The sequence below is a fragment of the Channa argus genome, chromosome 1, assembly GCF_033026475.1.
Source record: "Channa argus isolate prfri chromosome 1, Channa argus male v1.0, whole genome shotgun sequence".
Classification (NCBI taxonomy): Eukaryota; Metazoa; Chordata; class Actinopteri; order Anabantiformes; family Channidae; genus Channa; species Channa argus.
The window spans coordinates 51,958,558-51,978,137 of NC_090197.1; the positions used below are offsets into that span (position 1 = coordinate 51,958,558).

Genomic DNA, 19,580 nt, shown 5'->3' on the forward strand with positions numbered 1-19,580 from the left:
ACTGCAGAATCAATTTGCAACATAACAAAATTGAAAATAAAGTTAAGGAGGTCTGAATTTTTCTAATATTATGTTATCAAGGAGAAATTTAAGTGGAGTTTTAACAATCTGACGCTGAGCAAAGGAAGGTGTTTTCACGCTAACAAGATGTGAACTATAATACACAGCCTGACAGACTTTGTTGGTTGTGTGGTGAGTATAAGTTAAACATATGTATACATTCGTAACACAGTGTTGAACCTACAAATACAAAAAGATACTTGTGGTAACTCCTGAATTCATAGTCAGCAATGTATCTTATCTTTTTGCTGAAAGCAAAAATGAGAAGAGCTAAGCTTATTACTTTTCACTTAGGGAGAGATCATTATTAAAATTGGTCAATTCAATTCTGGAGAATGATAAAAAAAGACCTCGTTTTCTTTGTGTTGCAGCAAAAAAAAAAACATCATCATTCTGCAAAGCATGAGTCTTTCACATCATTTTGAAGTTAGTAATTTCAATTCTTGATAGTGGTGAGAAAGGCCCTGTTCTGTACAGTCTACCAGAAAAGTTAGTATCCTAAATGGCAAAGGATGAAACTAAATTGAGAATTAGCTCACTACACATTTTTCCTAATGACAAACTTTAAACAGTGTTAACAACATGAAGAAGCCACAAATGTGCAAAAATATTTAACCCAATATTCTATGGGAATGAAAACCTGCCTGAAACAAACAGCAATGGTTACTGATCTGTGACTAACAAGTAAATAAATTCTTTATCTTTGAGATTTCCAGCTTGAGACCGGTGTGCTGAGCTAATTGGATATGTGTATGTCTGTGGTCACAGCACCCTTATGGGGTATGAAATAACAAGCATCTGTGCATGCGTGTGTGTGTGTCAGGAGATTTCAAGTGTGTTCAGTTTGTTTGCGTGCTTGCGTGTGTGTCCGATGGTGGTGTTCGGGGGTGGAGGAATGGCTGCTGAGAGGTTTATTAATGCAGTCCATCAAGGCAGTGTGGGATTTACACTGAGACACCAAAGGCTTAAGGATGTGAGCGCCACACAAGCAAGACAGTGCCTCTCCAAAATACTAATATTGGTTGTTATTCTTTTACAGCAACAACCTTCCAACATCCCCCACCAACACACAAAACAAACTCCATCCACTGTCAGTGCTTATGTCCGATTTAATTTATTTACTTAATTACAGCAGGTGTTCATTATCAAGGCCATTGTGATTCACACTGCCAAACAATTTAGAATAATAATAATAATAATCAACATGGTAGTATGACACTAGTCACACTAGCGACATGCATGTGCCTCTATTTATACTACAAGTGAAAATGTTTGCAGGAATGTTTTCAAACACGAGCACACAGAAACATGAAGGCCACCTCGATGGTAGCAACAGTGAAGAGTCAAGGATGTCAGTATACACTTTTGATGCGTGGATACAAATGCTATTACCCAGGTGATGACACGTGCCTCTTTTTGCCACACATTGCTTACAGCTCTGCCCAAAGCTCTGTCCTATAAGAACTAGTGTCTTCAAGCCTCAGGTTCTCCTCACATCATCTCTGAGGTTCATTTGAGGTGACCATTGGTTTCTTGCTCACTTTCCTGACCAGGGCCCTTCACTTCGGCTGGATGGCCTACTATAGGAACAGTCCTGGTGCTTTTAAACTTCTTCTATTTTATAGTTAGTGAGGGCACTGTTCAAAGGGAAAAACTCAAAGCTTCACAGTGCAATCACTCTTTGAACAATCAATCGCTGGGCTCTATGCTGTAGGTCTGGAGCTTTGTCATGTTGAACATGCTTATTTACTGTACATGCTATGGATTCTATAGTTGATTTGCTTCGGGGAAAGAAGAAAGAAAGAGTAAATATCGGATAATGGGGCTCTTTTTGGGACGGTCTCTCACACTAGGGTGTACTGAGTGACTACACTGGGTTTCCAAAGAAAATAAATGCCAGTTGTCACTACACTAGAATAATAAGAATTTATTTTAAACCCTTGTCTTAATATATTCCTAACCATAAAATGTTACACTAATACTATTCTGAGAGTTTCTTGAAATATGAGGTTTGGGTTTTATCTTGAAAGTGGTAAATGAATGTACAGTTCCTGAATGTATTCAATATGTTCAGTTGAATTTTATAACTGAATTAATTAAAAGTGTTACAATTTCCAAGTTCAACAACTTGCATCTTAAAGTCTTCTTGAGCAAACTGAGTCTGCTCGGTTGTTATTGTGAGAGAAATTTCAAAAATCTAGGTAACACCACTTTACTGTTTTCACACTTCTGCCAGACCCAGTATCAAACTTGCTTAGAGCAGTGCTTCCTCACGTCTCTAGTTTCAAAAAAGAAGTGTGTTCTTTAGATATCAACCATAAAACTACCTGCATCTGAACATTTGCTTCCTATCAGGGAACCCACGAGAACAAGATGTTGTCATTATAGTTGTGTTATTGATAACTGTTGTATGCAGCACAATGAAATCTGAGTCGCACGAGGAAAGATAGCGCTAAAGAACGTGCTACAAGAGAAATAGTACTGGGAACTAAGAGAAGTGAGCACGTGGCCTGGGTACAGTTTACAAACTCAATTGTTACCATCGTGTGGAGAAATTTACAGATTTAATCAATTGACTGAATAGCGTCAATTGTGGTTTAAACAGAAAAGTAGAGTGCAGAGCAACACAAGTCTTTTAACGTTGTATTCTGTCTTGTCTGAGTTTAAGAAGGTGATTCCAGGTCTGGACTCTGCTCCTCCATTCACTCCCCCTCCATGGCAGAGCCAACAGTTCATGGAGAGGAGACCTAAGCCAGCACTCCTCCATCAACAGAAGCTTAACTACACGACACACCATGTCCAGAGTCATGACCAACCAAAGAACTTGTGGCAGACAGCAAGAAAGGGAACGTGGCAAACTAAGAAGATGTCACTGTGTCCAAGGAGCCTGTTTACAATGTGGTGAGAAAGGACACTGGGCAGCAGATATCTGTAGATTTGCAAAAGACTGACTAGATGGGAGACCGAGGGCAGCAGACCCCAGATGAGGCAACACCCATACAGGAGCATATCAGGTGAGAGCAGTCAGATCAGGTGACCCCCACCCACACACTCACACAGACAGAACCCAGGTAGGACCTAATTTTACAATGTATTATCATTCAGATAAGTATAAGCTATTCCTAGAGCTTTGCTATTTAGTTGCAAAATCATTCGATCTTTAAGTTGATTCAGCTTTATTCTGACTCATTCAGTCAGTGGTAGATCATATTTCAGAATAGGTTATAGTGTTTTGGTTTTTTTTTAGAAATATCAAAATGCTGATAGTTTATATACATTTACAATGTACATATAAGTGGCAACTTGTTGATATTACTTAGGTTAAAGAACAGCTTACAGACTTTACACATGCTCACAGCACACATTCCGAAAATGTGAGGCATCACAGGCCGCTAGACGATATTTTGTAGCCCACAGAACGATATGAAAGTTTTATATGAATGGAACTCTACCATGATGTGTGGAAGGTTCCTTTTTGTGAAAGCTTTAGCTGAACGAACCTACCAATCACCAATCGGCCGAGCTTGATGCAGGCAGAGGAACATTGCACAACTATGGAGGCGCCTGTGTAACATCACATAACTACTACCCGTCTCCCTGGACACTCAGATGAACTGGACACTGAACACATATCTTGGACACTGAACTCCTAACTGACAGGTCTTTGAAGAGCAGTTGATCCAAACAACAAATTCCCAGTGTGATCAATCAAGTATTTCATTACATATACAAATAGATGCCATACAAAGGTAGCTGATTTTTACTAATTGGCTGTGTGAAGTAAATCTTTTTCATATTTACATTTAAAGTGTGTGTGAATAGGGCAATATGAATATGATAAGACTGTAAAGCACTAAGGAAAAAAAGACTATGTCAGCAAACCATTTGTTAAATAAAATACACTGTGTGTTCTCAGTTTTGGTTATCAAACAAATAAAAATATAAAGATACCAACTGGTAAGACTCTACATGCGGCACATGTTACACTTTCAATGTACAGTGCACACAGTGTAAATTACTGCAAAAACCTGTAAAGCACAAAGCTCAATGTTGAGTAATTAAAGCAACAATGACCTTAAAGCCCTTTAGACTGAGAGTAAAACAAGGTTTTTCCTTGGTCTTCAGAGGGCTTAGGCACTGTGGGTGGGTCAGGGTATCTGTTTCATTCTCATCATCCAGCCATTTCTGAGAGCACAGAGGTCAAGACCTCAGATGGTCCTTTCTAGACTCAATGTTCCAAGACTTTAAAACAAAAGGGACAATTTATTTATAGTGTTGTAGTTATTACAGCTGGATTTGCATTTTTGCAATATTAGTTGTTGATAAAACACATGACGACAAAAAACCATGAGGACATTGCAAAAAGTAGGTCCAAACTATGGTTTTATTGCTTAGGCCATCAGGCAACAACTCGTGTCTGCTGACTGACAAAACACAAAGGTTTCATAATATCCATTTCTGATATTGACTTTCTAACCAAGACATCTAACATTAAATGGTATAAATATAAAGGGATCATCTTTTGATCTGTTATTACAATGTGTTTTGAGCAGCAATTAATCATTTAATTTAAAGGTTTAAATAATTTAGATGGCAACAAGAAGGAATGATGAACATATTCCCAAATAAAAGGTGTTACTACATTTCTGGGCTAACTGGGAACCATTTTTTGTAGTGAATGATGTATTGAAGTGTAGAATCAGATTCAAGCCAGTTCAAAGTTGACTCTCCCAGGCAGGCTGGAAAATACATTTCCTGTGTTGAAGCCCTGGTCCAGCCTGTGCCTTTACTCCTCCTCCTCCTCCTCCTCCTCCTCCTCCTCCTCTCTTTTTGGGCTCATGGGGGCTAGTTTGTTTTGTTCAAATCTTGCCCACTGTTCCTGTCAGCACATCTAGATTCTGCACAGCACCCTTAACCCTGTCTTCCATAAAACTCCCCAGCCAACCAACAGACAACCTGGCTGACATGATTAATAGCCCTATGCTGGGACTCTCCATCCACTCAGCACATTGTTGAGAGCCTCTGAAACAGGACAACAGTTGCATCCCTTCTTCACACTGGGCCTAAGCCCTCCCTGTCAGCCCCTGGTTAGAGCAATATTAACTGGCCAAATTTACAATTAATAACAGGCACTAGGTGGCAGCCTCCCTGGGGAGGGGGAGCTACTCTGATTTAAAGTTCTTTATATGGAAACTTATAACTGGTAAACATATATAGAATTACATATAAACCAATAGAATCCATGCTTCTTCCAACCAACCTTTAATCACAAATATACAACAATGCAGCTTATATTTATATTCTGTGTGGTAGAAAATTCTGTAGTGGAATTTTCTTAACAGTAAAGGTGACCTGAAAGCCAAAGGAAGTGTTCTATATGGCTTTTGGAACTAATGGGTTAAGAGTTAGAATAAAATTATGATAGTACGTCATATTACACAATTTACAAGATTGTTAGTAAACACAATTTAAAAACAGTACTACCACCTTTGGGCAAAATAATTTAAAAAGGTGTATGTAAAGAGATTAAGAATGTAGAAAGATGAAGTAATATATTGCATATGCACTGCTGGGCAAAAAAATTTATCCAGTACACAGGAAGTACTTTTTCAGAGAATGATGCCAAAAATTAGTATTTGGACTAAAACTGCTCTGTAAAAACAGAAACATGTAGCTTGATTATTATTTTCTGACATTTAATAAACCATTAGTTAAATGAAAATTCAGCAATCAGCCGCCTGAGTGACCCAATGGACCAAGTGATTTTGATATTGTAATGGACAGGTAATATTTTCAAAGCTGAACCCTGTCGACCAAAACATTTAAAGCATCAGGTGGATTTCAAGTTGTGGATGATCAGTATAATAATGGGAAGCCCTAATACATGTGCTTGCTTATTCTATAATTTATCTAGGTACAATGCCCACTCAGTGTCAAAATGTGAATAATACAAAGTCAGGTTGACAAGACATAAATGCAACAACTCTACCCACCCAGTTAATTGTCTTTTGATCATGTCATAAAAATAACACCAACAGCAGGACTGGGAATCTGGCTTGTGATCTCATACTTAAAGCTACAGGACACCAAGGCCACGCGACAGACATGTAAAGAATTGCCATGTGGCAGATTCTTCTTGCTCAGAATGCCTTCATGAGTAAACATATTTGCATAAGCGGCTGAGCATTTGAGTCGGCATTTGCCAGCTGCCTTCTGCCAGTTCAACGGCGAGTGATATATGTGTGAAGCTCATTTGGCAGGGAAAAGGAAGGGAGAGGTACGAAGTGGAAGGGGGGTAAAAGGCCACATCCAGTTCCCAAGTGCTTGGGCTTAACCCCCAAAGACCACAGCTGGGGACTGAGATCACACTCACACACACACACTCACACACACACACTTGACCCTGAAATAAGAGAGCGTAAGCCATTCTGTGATAATGACTGATATGATAGTAAACTGTGACAAATTAATAAGGTTGCCAGTAACAATTGGATTAGGGGAAAGGGCTTTCATGCTTTGGGTAGGGAAAACCAGGATGGCTCGTTTGAATGATTAGCTGGACAGTTATCAAATCATCCTTTACACATTTTCATGCTGCAAATCCGCTGCCCTGCCCTATGATATCTTTCTCAGGTGCTGTGTTAGTGATTGGAGTCAATGTGAGGTGTGCTTGTGAATTTTGTTAAGTGTTTGGATAGAAAATAAGCTGTCAGTCACAAAGCTACTCTGTATTTGTCTGGGGTCTGTGAGGGGTTACAAACCTTTATTTGTATGAATAAATATAAAGGGATTTAGGAGCAGACTGTTTCTTCTGCAGACTTGTCAAAAATGGTGCATCTGTCCTTCACCGCAGCAGAGGAGGAGGATGGGGGAGGAGAGTGGAAAAAGAAATTGTAGATTTGACAAGCTGTGCTTCAGTGATTTCTGCATAAAATAGGTACAAGTGAAAAAATGATGCAAACAATATAAACAGCAGGTAACACGCCACACTGTGTAGCTCAGGAATAGGGCTGGGCAATATGGGGAATTCCTTTCCCCACTAGATGATATTGATATGATATTGTTTGTTACTGTTGCAACATCTTCAAGATCCCCTTCTTATATTAGTAGTGTACATGTATGAGGTCAAGGAACAAATTCAATGTGTTTCTACTATTTGTAGGCAAGTTTGACACAACTTGGAAATCAATAATATTTTATACCCATCTGATTTATCAGATCCATTAAATTTATTGAATGTAGCAGGACCTATTTTTGTATGTACGTCATATGTATGTCATATAACAGCTACTGGTAAATGGTAAATGCTCTGCACTTATATAGAGCTTTTCTACCTATTGGCACTCAAAGCGCTTTACACTACTTCTTATTCACCCATTCACACACACTCACACACCTGGGGGATGGGGGAGCTGCTATGCAACCGGAAGCAACTAAGCTGGGGTTCAGTGTCTTGCTCAAGGACATTTCGACATGTGACTGGAGGAGGTGGGGATTGATCCAAAAACAATGAGATTGGTGGACAACCGCTCTACCTTCCTGCGCCACAGTCACCTGGGCAGTAAAGCCAAATGCTTACGAATTTGTCATGAGCAATTTTCACATATGAACCCAGGGGAATACCTGGATAATCAGGTCTGGAGATTCCCAATAACAGCTGCAGCACACAATGGGACACAATCATTTTGGGATGTGTTCTCACATGGAGAAATACTTGGGTTTGGGGAGGGGGCTGTGCGTGGGTAGAGCATGGAGAAGGGAAGAAATGATGTAAACTGTAGTATTTTGTTTACATGAAATCAAACATGGCAGACGATTGAACCATTGATTAGTAAAAATGAACGTTTTTGCACTGATAGCAATACTACATGTATTTAGACATATTTCCAATATCCCACTTGTATTATTAATATTAAGAGTGGAAAGCTATATACAGGCAAAAGGAAAAGAGTAAGAAGCAGCCATATGTCACACATAACGACTACACCGAAGAAGGAAAGTTGTAGCATTGACCATGATTAATGGATGGATGGACATGCAGCAACAGTTGCACTGCAGTGTACTACATTTTACACTAGAACTTGTCCACTTGTGTAAACTGAAATCATGCACCTACAACAGAAACATTTTAGGTAAAAAATGCTGTAGGTAATTTTTGACAAAGTCTACCAAACTATGCATTTCCGTCTATATATTGCCAGAGTAAAGACAGACATACAGCCCATTCTGAACATACACTGTCACATTTATTCTTGCTAGTTTGGATTTTGTGCCATGTGTCTAATGGCTCGCTGTAAAACATAATTATTTAACTATACAAGCATTTGAATAGTTACAGTGCGTTGCAAAAGTGTTCATAAAACTTTTAAACTTTTTATTTTGTCCTTTCACTTTACAATTATGTGCCTCTTTGTGTTGGTCTATCACATAAAAATTGAAATACATTTACGTTTGTGGTTGTAACGTGACAAACTGTGGAAAAGTTCAAGGGGTGTGAATACTTTTGCAAAGCATTGTATACCCACATTTAACATGGCAAAGCAACTGTTAGCCTTCCTTTCAGGCAACAGGTACCTTGACAAATGTATTTTGTCATCTCTGTCATTTTTTCTATCGTCTTCATACAATTAAGTGTTCTTCACGGTCAGGTGTTTGCATTTGTCTACTTACACATCAGTGGTGGAATTTATACATCACCACACTCACTCAGGTTGAATTCTTTAGATAACTAGCTGCTCTACTTACACATGCTCAATCAGATATCAACCCTTTGTACTAGAGAACTGTCTGAGTAGAATCCCTATAATTTCCGGACCACTGACTCAGACATTTGTATTCTCACAACAGCTTCTTACGAAAACATCTAGATAAAGCCAGGATTTAAGTGCATGGCTCAAAGAGGCGATAGCAACCATAAACCATAAGCCTTGTCTGAGAAAAATCAAAACCCATCTTACCTATCTTGATTTACTCATCACAAACAGGTACTTAAACTTACATTATGACAAAAGTCATAATTCTTGATACTGGATGCAAAAAAAAACACATCCCGTTCCAAGTGATACCCACAACATGACCACTTACACTACTAAAACTAAGGCTATATCATATTTACTCAGGGATTGAAATGATGACTTAGTTCGACAATGCAAGTAAGTTTTGAGTAGGAATCCTTACTTACTTATTAGCATTTTATTTGCATGAAAAGAAGAGTATCCTGAGTAAGATCAACAGATGACAAGTTACAATTGTGCTGTTTCTGATGCAGTGTCTCGGCTGCCTACATCTAACAGAGGTCATTACTGTTACACACACGTGTGCAAACACGTACACACGCGCGTGCACACACAACACACAGCAGCAGCAAGGAAACAGATCCCAGCTGAGGTAAGATAATCAGGTAGACAACTATTTTACTGGATAATTACAACTCAGTGTGTAAAAAGCCAATTAAAGTAGTAAATTAAAACACCCATCAAACAAGCATAAGTGCTAAACAATAACATCAGGTCTTCCTGCTGTAATCACATGTATGTGTTAACCATTGTGAGTTAGTCCATTACTAAAATAACAGCCGTCTGTATGTTAAGCCAACCATTTAGCCTGTTTGCCACATAATTAATTATTATTTAAAATGCAATTACGTATGGACAGCTTGCTATTACCCGATTGACAGACCTACAGAAAACGAAAAGTGAATGCTTGAAATGCTTTCTGTCTGTAGCACATATGTACTACTTTCTACTACTGTTATGTATTTGTGTAGCACTTGTGTGTTTGTCAATAAATGTAAAGTGCTTGATAAATATAATGAATTATTATTATTACTGTGTTCTGTGAGTTTAAAAATAAGGCCATTCCATTACAAACAGAAGCAAGGCTCCATTTTCTTTATTTGAATTATGTGCCGTGTTCATTGAGGAAGGTGAATTGGAAACACCATGAAACAGGGTGCAACTTTGACCCACTTTCTTCAACTGTGCTGTCATTGTTCAAAATTATTTTCCAGAATTTGTAGGAAACCTTTTTCCAGCTTTTAGAAAAGACAGAAAACACTTCCTTTCCCAGAACTATTTATCTCTATTTGACAAGACTCTCTGCTATATTTACCCAACTAAAATTGCAGATGATACACTTGACACTACTCTCAAGCTCTGTGGCACATGGCCCTGTCAATCATACTAGTTACAACAGAGCAAGGCTGCCAAAGGAAAAGCTGCTGCCAGCCAGAGAAAGCAGCAGAGAAATATCGAAAGAAAATAAGACAAAAACGTCTTTAAAAAACTGGGCAGCCTAGTGCGGAGTAATTCATCTTTCTTAGATGGCTGCCTTTTGTTGTAAAGCTAAACAGAGAAAAACACCAGAAAGAATGGAAATGCTGTGCTGTTATTAAGCAGACAGCTGGGCTGCTGTGAAGCTGCAGTACAGCACAGCCCACCCCAACGTTTCCAATGAAAATAATGTTATGTTTCTGATAATCAACTACAGAGAACTATTTGGTTATTGTGCTGCTGAAAAACAATACAAATTGATTGAACCTTCAAGCACAGAATTCACCCAACTGTGCCTATATCAGATCATTTCTCTCTCCCCACGATGTAATATTTGACAGGCTTGATGCACGGGGGTTTAGGGTTAAGGAAGCAATAAAGTTTAAAAATATACCTGACAAGGACCCATCGTTTCACGTAAGAACTGAATAAAATATTTAACTATGTTCTTTTTATAAACTTTCTATGTCTAATCTTTCACTTTTTGCATTCTGCTCAAAAACAATAACCATGAGAAAACAATGGGATGGTCACAGACATATGCCTTTTCATAATTTAAGGGCTGAACAGAGAGGGTTACAGTGAGTAGAAAAAGAAAAGGCAGCGTTAACCAGCATGGTGTATTTCGCTTCAACCAGCAGTGCCTGTCCATCTCACAGTGACGGAGACATTCCCTGGAGAAAAGCAGCAGTGGTGGGGGCTCAGACAATGTAGCTCCATGTGTTCCATCTTTCCCATTGCTTATGACCTCTAAAACCAAAGAGTAGAGCTGTGGGAGCTGCCAGCTCACATAGCAAACACATGACAACATTCAACAGCAGGATTGTCCAGAGAGCCAGCTTGGGTCTCAGACAGGGGGTGAGGGTTGGGGTGCTGTCAGGCTGTACCAGTGCAACATACAACTGGACTAACAAATCAACAGTAACCACACTCAAATCAGGAAAGTCACAAAAAGTCTTCACTCATGTTTTCTGCTTGCTTAGCGATGTGAATTGTGAAATTGAGACGTGTGAATATAATGTCTTATGTTTTTGTCCAACAAAAGATAAAAATTCAAACTGAGAAAAAGTGGCCAATGAAAAATGACATGAAAATTTCATTGACTATTAAAAAAAATAACATGGTAACCTTCAACACCACATGTAAGCTTTTTTCTACAATTCTGCTCGTCGAATACAGGGGAAATTTTGTAAGACTTTTCATGCATAGCACTACTAGCTTCACTGATGTACTGAGCTAAAAAAATAGTTAAAAGTAGTTCACCAGAAGTTAGAATATAGGTTAATCTTATGCTGTGTGCTTTGTGTACGGTGCTGTATTAAAGAGCAAATAACTTACCACACAAGTACGTACAGTATAAATCATAACCTAATTAAACCGTGACTGCAACTCTACGGCCAGTCAGCTGAGATCAATAATCAGATCTAATGGAGATGAGCTCCACCACCACCAGTGTTCCAATGGCTCCCAGAAACTCCCTGCAGGCCCTCCCAAAACATTCCTAGTGCTACATGAATGTCATCACTCCATAAACAAACTTCTTGCTACTTCCGCAACGTACATGTTGCACCCACTGGCTCTCAAATTACACTAGAAAAGGCAATTTCTGAGGAAATTACCTGGGAGAGCTGTTAAGCTGCATGACAGATGCTAATGGCTCAGAAGCTGCCAGGAGATGACAGGTTTGAGCGTTTAAAGCTATACATGGAGCAAAACAGGATAATGTTTAATAGAAGCAGATTAAGCTGAGAGATAAAAACAAGAGACAAAATAAGAAAATTGAGAAAACAGTTAAATAAAATAGTAAAGTTGAAAGAAAACAAGAAGTTAATTAAAAGTTGTTTAAAAAGAAATACATTTAAAGAGAGTTTGATAAAAAATACGTAGACCATAACCATAAGCTTAGTGTGTGAGTGTGTAAAAGATAGTGGGTGAGTCTGTTAGTGTATCCAATGTGTATCATGAGGGAAAGTGTGTGTACAGATGGTGTAGCCTAAAATTGCTGTGTGATTCATGCTGTCGGTGCAGATGTGATGGGTATTCAATGCAGATTCTCTACTCAACGTCCACCTCGCTCAACGATGTAATGAAATCAGAATCTCTTTTTTACGACCCCTGAACAATCTTTCTTAGAAGCCTGTTACAATGCTGTGTTTATCCACTAGGTGGAGCAGTGATTAGTATTAAGATACAAAATGTGTGATGATCTGAATCTGTTTCCACGTCCAGGGGCAACCAGGTTCCAAATTAGCTTTCTCAAACAGCACATGTACATAAAAGGCTGCACACAAAAACACGTGGTTGACTGAATGAGAAAGATCATTTACACAGATCATTTTGTCTCCTCATTTTAAAGCAAACTCAGTCTAACGGTCAGATGGAAAATTTTACTCAAAGTGCTTTGTAGAAGTCTAAATAGGTCACTTTCACCCACCATTTTTTTTTTTTTATTCAGACTGTTCCAGGGTCTAGCTTCCAGTGTAATTTAAACTCATTTAAGTTTCATCGTAAACGTTCAGTATACCTCTGAGGAACCCCAACCTTGACAGTTATGACTGAAAATGCTGAAACAGCCTGGTACTTAGAAATGGGGGAGGGCTGCTGGTAGCGCAATGAGCTATTGTTCTGCTCATCCGGGCTAGTTACTGGTGGAAATTTTCATTGGAAATTTACGATATTGTTTCTAAACTGTTGGATATTTTATTTTGTAACTTTGGCGCAGGAAGGTAGAGCGGTCGTCCAGCAATCCAGCAGTTGTTGGTAAGATGAAGTGTCCTTGATCAAGACAACTTAGTTGCTCCCGGTTAGTGTTGACCAGCTGCATAGCAGCTCCCCCATCGGTGTGTGAGTGTGTGTGTGATTGTGCGTGTGAATGGGTGAATAAGAAGCAGTGTAAAGCGCTTTGAGTGCCAATAGTTAGAAAAGAGCCATTTACCAATTAAATTAAAATACAATAAAATGTAATAATTAAATAATATTAAAATGGAAAGAGCCTCCCACCACCTGACAACTACAACCACCAAACAGTCTATTCTGGAACGGGCAGACAGCCACTATGAGCAGAAAATTACATTATAACATTTCCTGTTATTTAGTCAGACTGTCTTCCTTCTGTACAAGTTGACTGGAGTGGTACATTAGTTAGAGGCCAGATCAGAATAATACTCGAAACTCATTGACAAAACTCTATAAAAAAAAACAAAGACATTTTCTCTACCACCAACTACCTTTGCAAACCACAAACCTCCCTATATAATATTTCCACAGTAGTTCACTGCAATAGTTTCATTGATTTCTTCACATCCAAAATAGACAATATCCGGCTCTTTCTTTCATCCTCACACATCCCTATTCCAGTAAATGAAAACCCTACTAAGGTCATCCGACAGTACCTATCACACGTCTACCTCACTACGCAGCATGATGTTGAAAACATCATATGCAGATCAAAACCTTCCACCTGTGCCCTGGACCCCTCCCCCCCACTGAAAGCTGACAATCATTCCATAAGTGCTCCAATAACAAAAATGATAACTCTATTCCTACACACTGGGCATGTCGATCCTCCCTAAAGACAGCCGTCATCAGGCCACATCTCAAGAAACCCAAATTTAGATTCTGGAGTCCTGTCAAATTACTGTACAGGCACATCTCCAACCTCCCATTTATTTCCAAGGTCAAAAAATATTCTCTGCCCAACTCCACAACCACCTCGTAGTCTTTATGAAAAATTTCAATTTGGTTCCCAACCGCACCATAGCACTGAAACAGCTCTCATCAGAATCACCAGCGACTTATTAATGGACTATGACTCCCCATCTCTTCTCATTCTTCTTGACTTCACTGCTGCAGATCATCACGTCCTACCTCACCGTCTTAGCACTACATTGGACTCTCCAAGACTGTCTTCCTCTGGTTCCGTTCATATCTCACGGGAAGGACTGAGTTTATAGCGCTGGAGGATGCTAAATCCCGGCCCCACAATGTCACCTTTGGGGCCCCCAGGTCTCTGTGTTCGGTCCAACCCTCTTAGTCATCTACATGCACCCCCTCAGTCATATCATCAGCAGCCATATAACATTATTCCATTGCTATGATGATGACACACAGTTATACATCAAAGTCACCCCCTCTGCCACTGCCATGCAGCTCACCTCCTGCATGGAGGTGAGGCAGGAGGTATAGATTACAAACTCCTCCTTCACATTCAACTCTCTCTTTACGTTGATGCCCCCGTTTACCTCACAGAACTCCTCACTTTGCAGACCACTTCTAAAACCCAGGTAGGCCAAATGCACTGTCTTCGCCCACCCAGAACAAAACTCAGAACGATGGGGGACAAGGCATTTGAGACCACTGCTCCCCATCTGTGAACGTTTTTAAAAGTACTGAAAACCTTCCTTTTTAGGGAAACATATTTTAGCTAGAATTTTTTCTTAGATGTTTTTAGATTATTCTATTGTATAGTTTTCCTTTGAGATATTTTTAACGTTTCTGCATCTTCCTTATAGCACTTTTATTATCTTCAAATGTTTTTCTATCATATATAGAAGACCTCATAGCACCATATCATCCGAGTAGACCATCATCCGAGTTCTACCTCAGAATGCAGGCCTACTTGTGGCTCCCAGAATTTCCAAAGGTAGAATGGGAGTTAGAGCCTTTAGCTATCAAGCTCCTCTCCTGTGTAACCAGTTCCCAGTTCAGGTTCGGGAAGCAGAAACCCTCTCTACTTTTAAGTTTGGGCTTAAAACCTTCCTCTTTGATAAAGTTTATACTTAGTTACAGTTATGCTGCTATAGGCTTAGACTGCTGGGGGACCCACCCCCCGATGCACTGAGCTCTTTTCTTCCTCTTCTCCCTCTCTCCTCTCACCCCACAATTGTACCCACTGTATGACATTAACTCTGTGTTTTCTCCCGTAGTTGTCTTTCTCCTTCTCTGTCTTCCTCTCTCTGTCCCTTTCTGCAGGTGTCCCCGGCTTGGAAAGCTGTGTGTTTCCAGAGTACAGCAACTGGTCCTACCAACATGCCCGATATTTTGTTGTTGCTTTTGTTGCTCTTTTCTTTTGTCTGTTCACTTTCCACTCACCCCAACCGGTCAAGGCAAATGGCCGCCCACCCTGAGCCTGGTTGTGCTGGAGATTTCTTCCGTTAAAAGAAGTTTTTCCTCTCCATTGTTGCCTACGGCTTGCTCAAGGGGGAATTATTGAGTTTTCTCTATACATCTTTCTAGTCTTGACTTTATTCTGTTAAGTGCCTTGAGATGACTTTGTTGTGAAAAAAAAAGAGATTTTTTTTTTATATATATATATATATATATATATATATATATATATATATATATATATATATAAAAAAGTTGAATTGAATTTAATTAAAGTGCAAGAATTAGTACATCAGAGGGACAGCTCATGTTAGAGGTTTCGGAGATAAAGTCAGAGAGGCCAGATTGAAGTGGTTTGGACATGTTCAGAGGAGAGAATGTAAATATACTGGTAAAAGGATGCTGAGGTTGGAGCTGCCAGGCATGAGGTCTAGAGGAAGACCAAAGAGGAGATTTATGGATGTGAGAAAACCACCACCCTGGAATTGCATGGAGGGGGCTTGAATGGGGTTAGTTACTTTAGAATAGACACCCCCTATCAGGCAACAGGAGAAGTAGGGCTGCTGCAAGAAAGCTGAGAACTACAGTAGATTCAGCTGAAATCGCTCTGACAGCAAACTAATAGCAGCAATATTGAGTCGCTCTATCCAACAGCTGTGGTCGACTGTGGTGCAGGAAGGTACAGCAATCATCCACTAATACCACCATTGCTGGGTCGATCCCGGCTCCTCCGGTCACATGTCAAAGTGTTGAGCAAGACACTAAACCACAATTTTTTGGCTTGTGAGATACTTATGAAACGACCAACTCAAAATGATCTACCTACTATAAAAATACAGAACATGTATTTATTTATTAATATATTGAGATTTCTTTATATGCATAATATATGTAGGTGTAGCTTGCATAACTACATGAACCCATATGTATATACAATACAACTAGAATCAGCCAGGGATGTATAGTTGGGAGGCTATCTCGCTAGCTTGCTAGAGTTTTCCAGCACTTGGTGCCGTTGTATGCATGCGCATGCGCGGTGAGTCATGTGTCAGAAAAAAATCAAATGTCCGATTGGCTGCCCTGTACATCAATCAAGTGACAAATTGTAAAGCGCTTTGAGCGCCATCAGTTAGAAAAGCGCTATTTAAGTGCAGACCATTTACCATAGCTCTGAAGCTGCTCACATGATCTTATTCAGCTGTAATTTTATTTAAAGATACTCAATAAAATGAAGGCAGCCTGGGGATTTAAAAAGAGCCCTCATCTGTGATTTGGAGAATTTATGAAACATGTTATAATGGGCTACAATGGGAGTTTCACATTAAACTGTATTGACACTGTTGTATGACTACAGTGTAAAATAAAGTTGACTGACACAAAGACGAAAGACAATAAGCTGATAAACATCAAAGCTGAGAAGTTAGAGAACATATCATGTCACGCACTCTACAAACCAATGGAGAAGCTGAAAATTTACCCAAGAGTACCTAAAACGAAAAGTGCCAAACTTTAAAAAGTTGATTTAGACGAAAGATGAAAGTGTCATTTAAATAAAGTTTCTTTACCAAAATATGATGACACCGGAAGCTAAGTAAAAGAGCAAATATTTATAATTTATTGTCTCCTAGTTTTCCCAAATTATGTGAAAAACTGGTGGTGGAATAAAACTCTAGATACAGCAAATAGCACCTTTTGTTTTGATTTTTAAATCACAATATGTCAAATAATTTTCCTATCCCTACTAAATCTAGCAAAACAATTTCAGTAGAACAAAAAATATACATAATATAAACCTGATCCTATGCGTAGGCCTTGCCATTCTATTGCTTTTTAATAGACATTGTATATCATCAATCTTTATCTTTATCTTTAAAAGGCCTGTAAGGTAGTTGTAATCAAACCACTACTTAAAAAACCTTGTCTTGACCCAGGTTCTTTAGCCAATTAAAGATCAATACCCAATCTCCCCTTCATTTCTAAAATCCTTTAAAAAAGCAAGCAGCTACAGAGCAATTATGCAACCACCTGTACAGGAATAAATCAGAAATATGCTGTCCAATCATATCGTAAATCTAGATGGCATAACTCTTGACCAGGACTTGTCCTTTAAATCACATATAAAACAAATATCTAAAACAGCCTTCTTCCATCTATGAAGCATTACCCACAATTAGCAGCATCCTCTGTCAAAGAGATGACGAAAAGCTAGTCTATACATTTGTTAATTCTAGGGTAAACTACTGTAATTCCCTGATTTCAGGAGGTCCTAGTAACTTTCTAAAAAGCCTGCATTTAATCTAAATTACTGCAGCAAGAGTACTGACGTAGCAATAGAAACCGCCCACCCTTAGCCTGGTTCTGCTAGATGGTCTGCTGTTAAAAGGAGATTTTCCTCTCCACTGTTGCCCAAAGGGGATTTGTTGGGTTTTCTCTACATATCTTTATATTCTTGACTTTATTAGGTAAAGTGCCTTGACATGATTTTGTTGTGAATTGGCGCTATACAAAAAAAGTTGAATTTAATTGAACTGAATGGAATTGAGGGAACTCTGGGAATATTTTGGGGCAGCAATTCTCGGGGTCTTTTCTAAAGGACAAGATAGTCACAATATTTATGTTATTTCATAATTTTTATGACTCAATAAACTTCAGTGCATAAAAACTTGCAAATGACAAAAATATACATATATTTTGTAATACTTATGTTAATATGATATACTACATTTAAGATACACTTTAAACCATTTCGCCAGTTACAGAAAATACATATTATGAGCAGAGTAACATACATTTAACTTAATATTTATCTGCATTGCTTGACACATCATTGTTTGTATAGAGGCACCTAAACTATAGAGATGAACTTGCATGACCATTTCACATTTTCATTAATATTAAAACCATGGTTGATGACGCTTTTTTAATAAACTCCCCTGCTGAACATTAAAATGGTGACCAACATAAACAAAAGTTAGCAATAGTCTGCAAAAATCACTGCAGGCTTCAAAATTCATGCTGCTTCCACCTCTCAGCAAAACTCTGGTAACTAACACGCAGGTGTCAGTATCCAGAAGTAAGTGGCAACATGCTTGTACATGCATGTACATCCGTATAATAGTTTTATTACTGCTAATTTGGGATCATTAACTGTGCTAATTTGATACAAGTGCCAGTTTGTCAACCAAAACCACACAACCATTCCGCCAAAAATCACTTTCCAACATGTTCTGACTATCATCACACAATTTCCATCATTCATTTTAGTTTCAGTTAAAACATAAAGTATATTAAACCTGTCCCCTTGCTAATGTTGCAAGTATTGTTGTCGATGACTTATAAATGCAACATTTTGCAACAGCAGAGGGCAAATGCTGTAATTACATCAACAGGTCCACAATGGCACAAAAATATAGCATTGGGTTTTGGTAACGATCCCTAGTAAATATTTTTGAAAATTCCAGGCTGCTCTGGTGCCTGCACTTGTTTCTTATCATGTAGGCTGGTATGAAAGTTTTAAAGCAGCTTACGCCATTAATGATCTAATCACTCCTATACCGGATGGCACATACCTCTTATGTTGTTGAGAATTTCCTTGAGGTGGCCAAAGGTGTTGAGTAATGGGTCCTGTTCTTCATCCTAGGCAGAGAGAAAACACAAAAACCTTATAGTTTCAAAGTGTGGGGGAAAAAACCCAGAACTTGAAAATGAATTTTGCACAAAGTATTTGATAACTAAGGGGTACATACTCTAAAAATCAATATACAATACATGCTAAGAAACAAACTTGGGTTAGATAGTGAGAAATACTGTAGGTCTATTTTTTTTAACTATGGGTTAGCTACTCTGCCATTAGAGGGCACAAGATAATTGAGCAGCAACCTACACATTTCCCTTTTTCAGTGTGCAAACGTTCTACCACACAGGTGATATATAGGACACAATCCACAGCAACTTTCTAACAATCAGAGGAAACTGATAAATCCATCAAGGATCTGTCTCTTATTCACCGTATCCTGTGTATAATCTTGTGACACAAAATAGAGTTTGCATGATTTGCATTACAAACTAAAAATCCTATACTATTTCTGAGCATTTAGCCCCCAAGTATACACACTGATCCCAGCACACCCTTTCTGCCACTCA

At 38.8% G+C, this 19,580-nt stretch overlaps 1 protein-coding gene across 5 annotated transcripts in view; it reads right to left on the reverse strand.

The window, feature by feature from the left end:
• Positions 1-19,580, reverse strand: part of gbf1 (golgi brefeldin A resistant guanine nucleotide exchange factor 1) — a 96,067-nt gene that overhangs the window by 71,408 nt on the left and 5,079 nt on the right. For all 5 annotated transcript variants that reach the window (XM_067475716.1, XM_067475735.1, XM_067475726.1 and 2 more), the window contains exon 3: positions 19,007-19,073. In XM_067475716.1, coding sequence (XP_067331817.1) covers positions 19,007-19,073 — 67 coding nt within the window. The remainder of the gene's footprint in view (positions 1-19,006; positions 19,074-19,580) is intronic.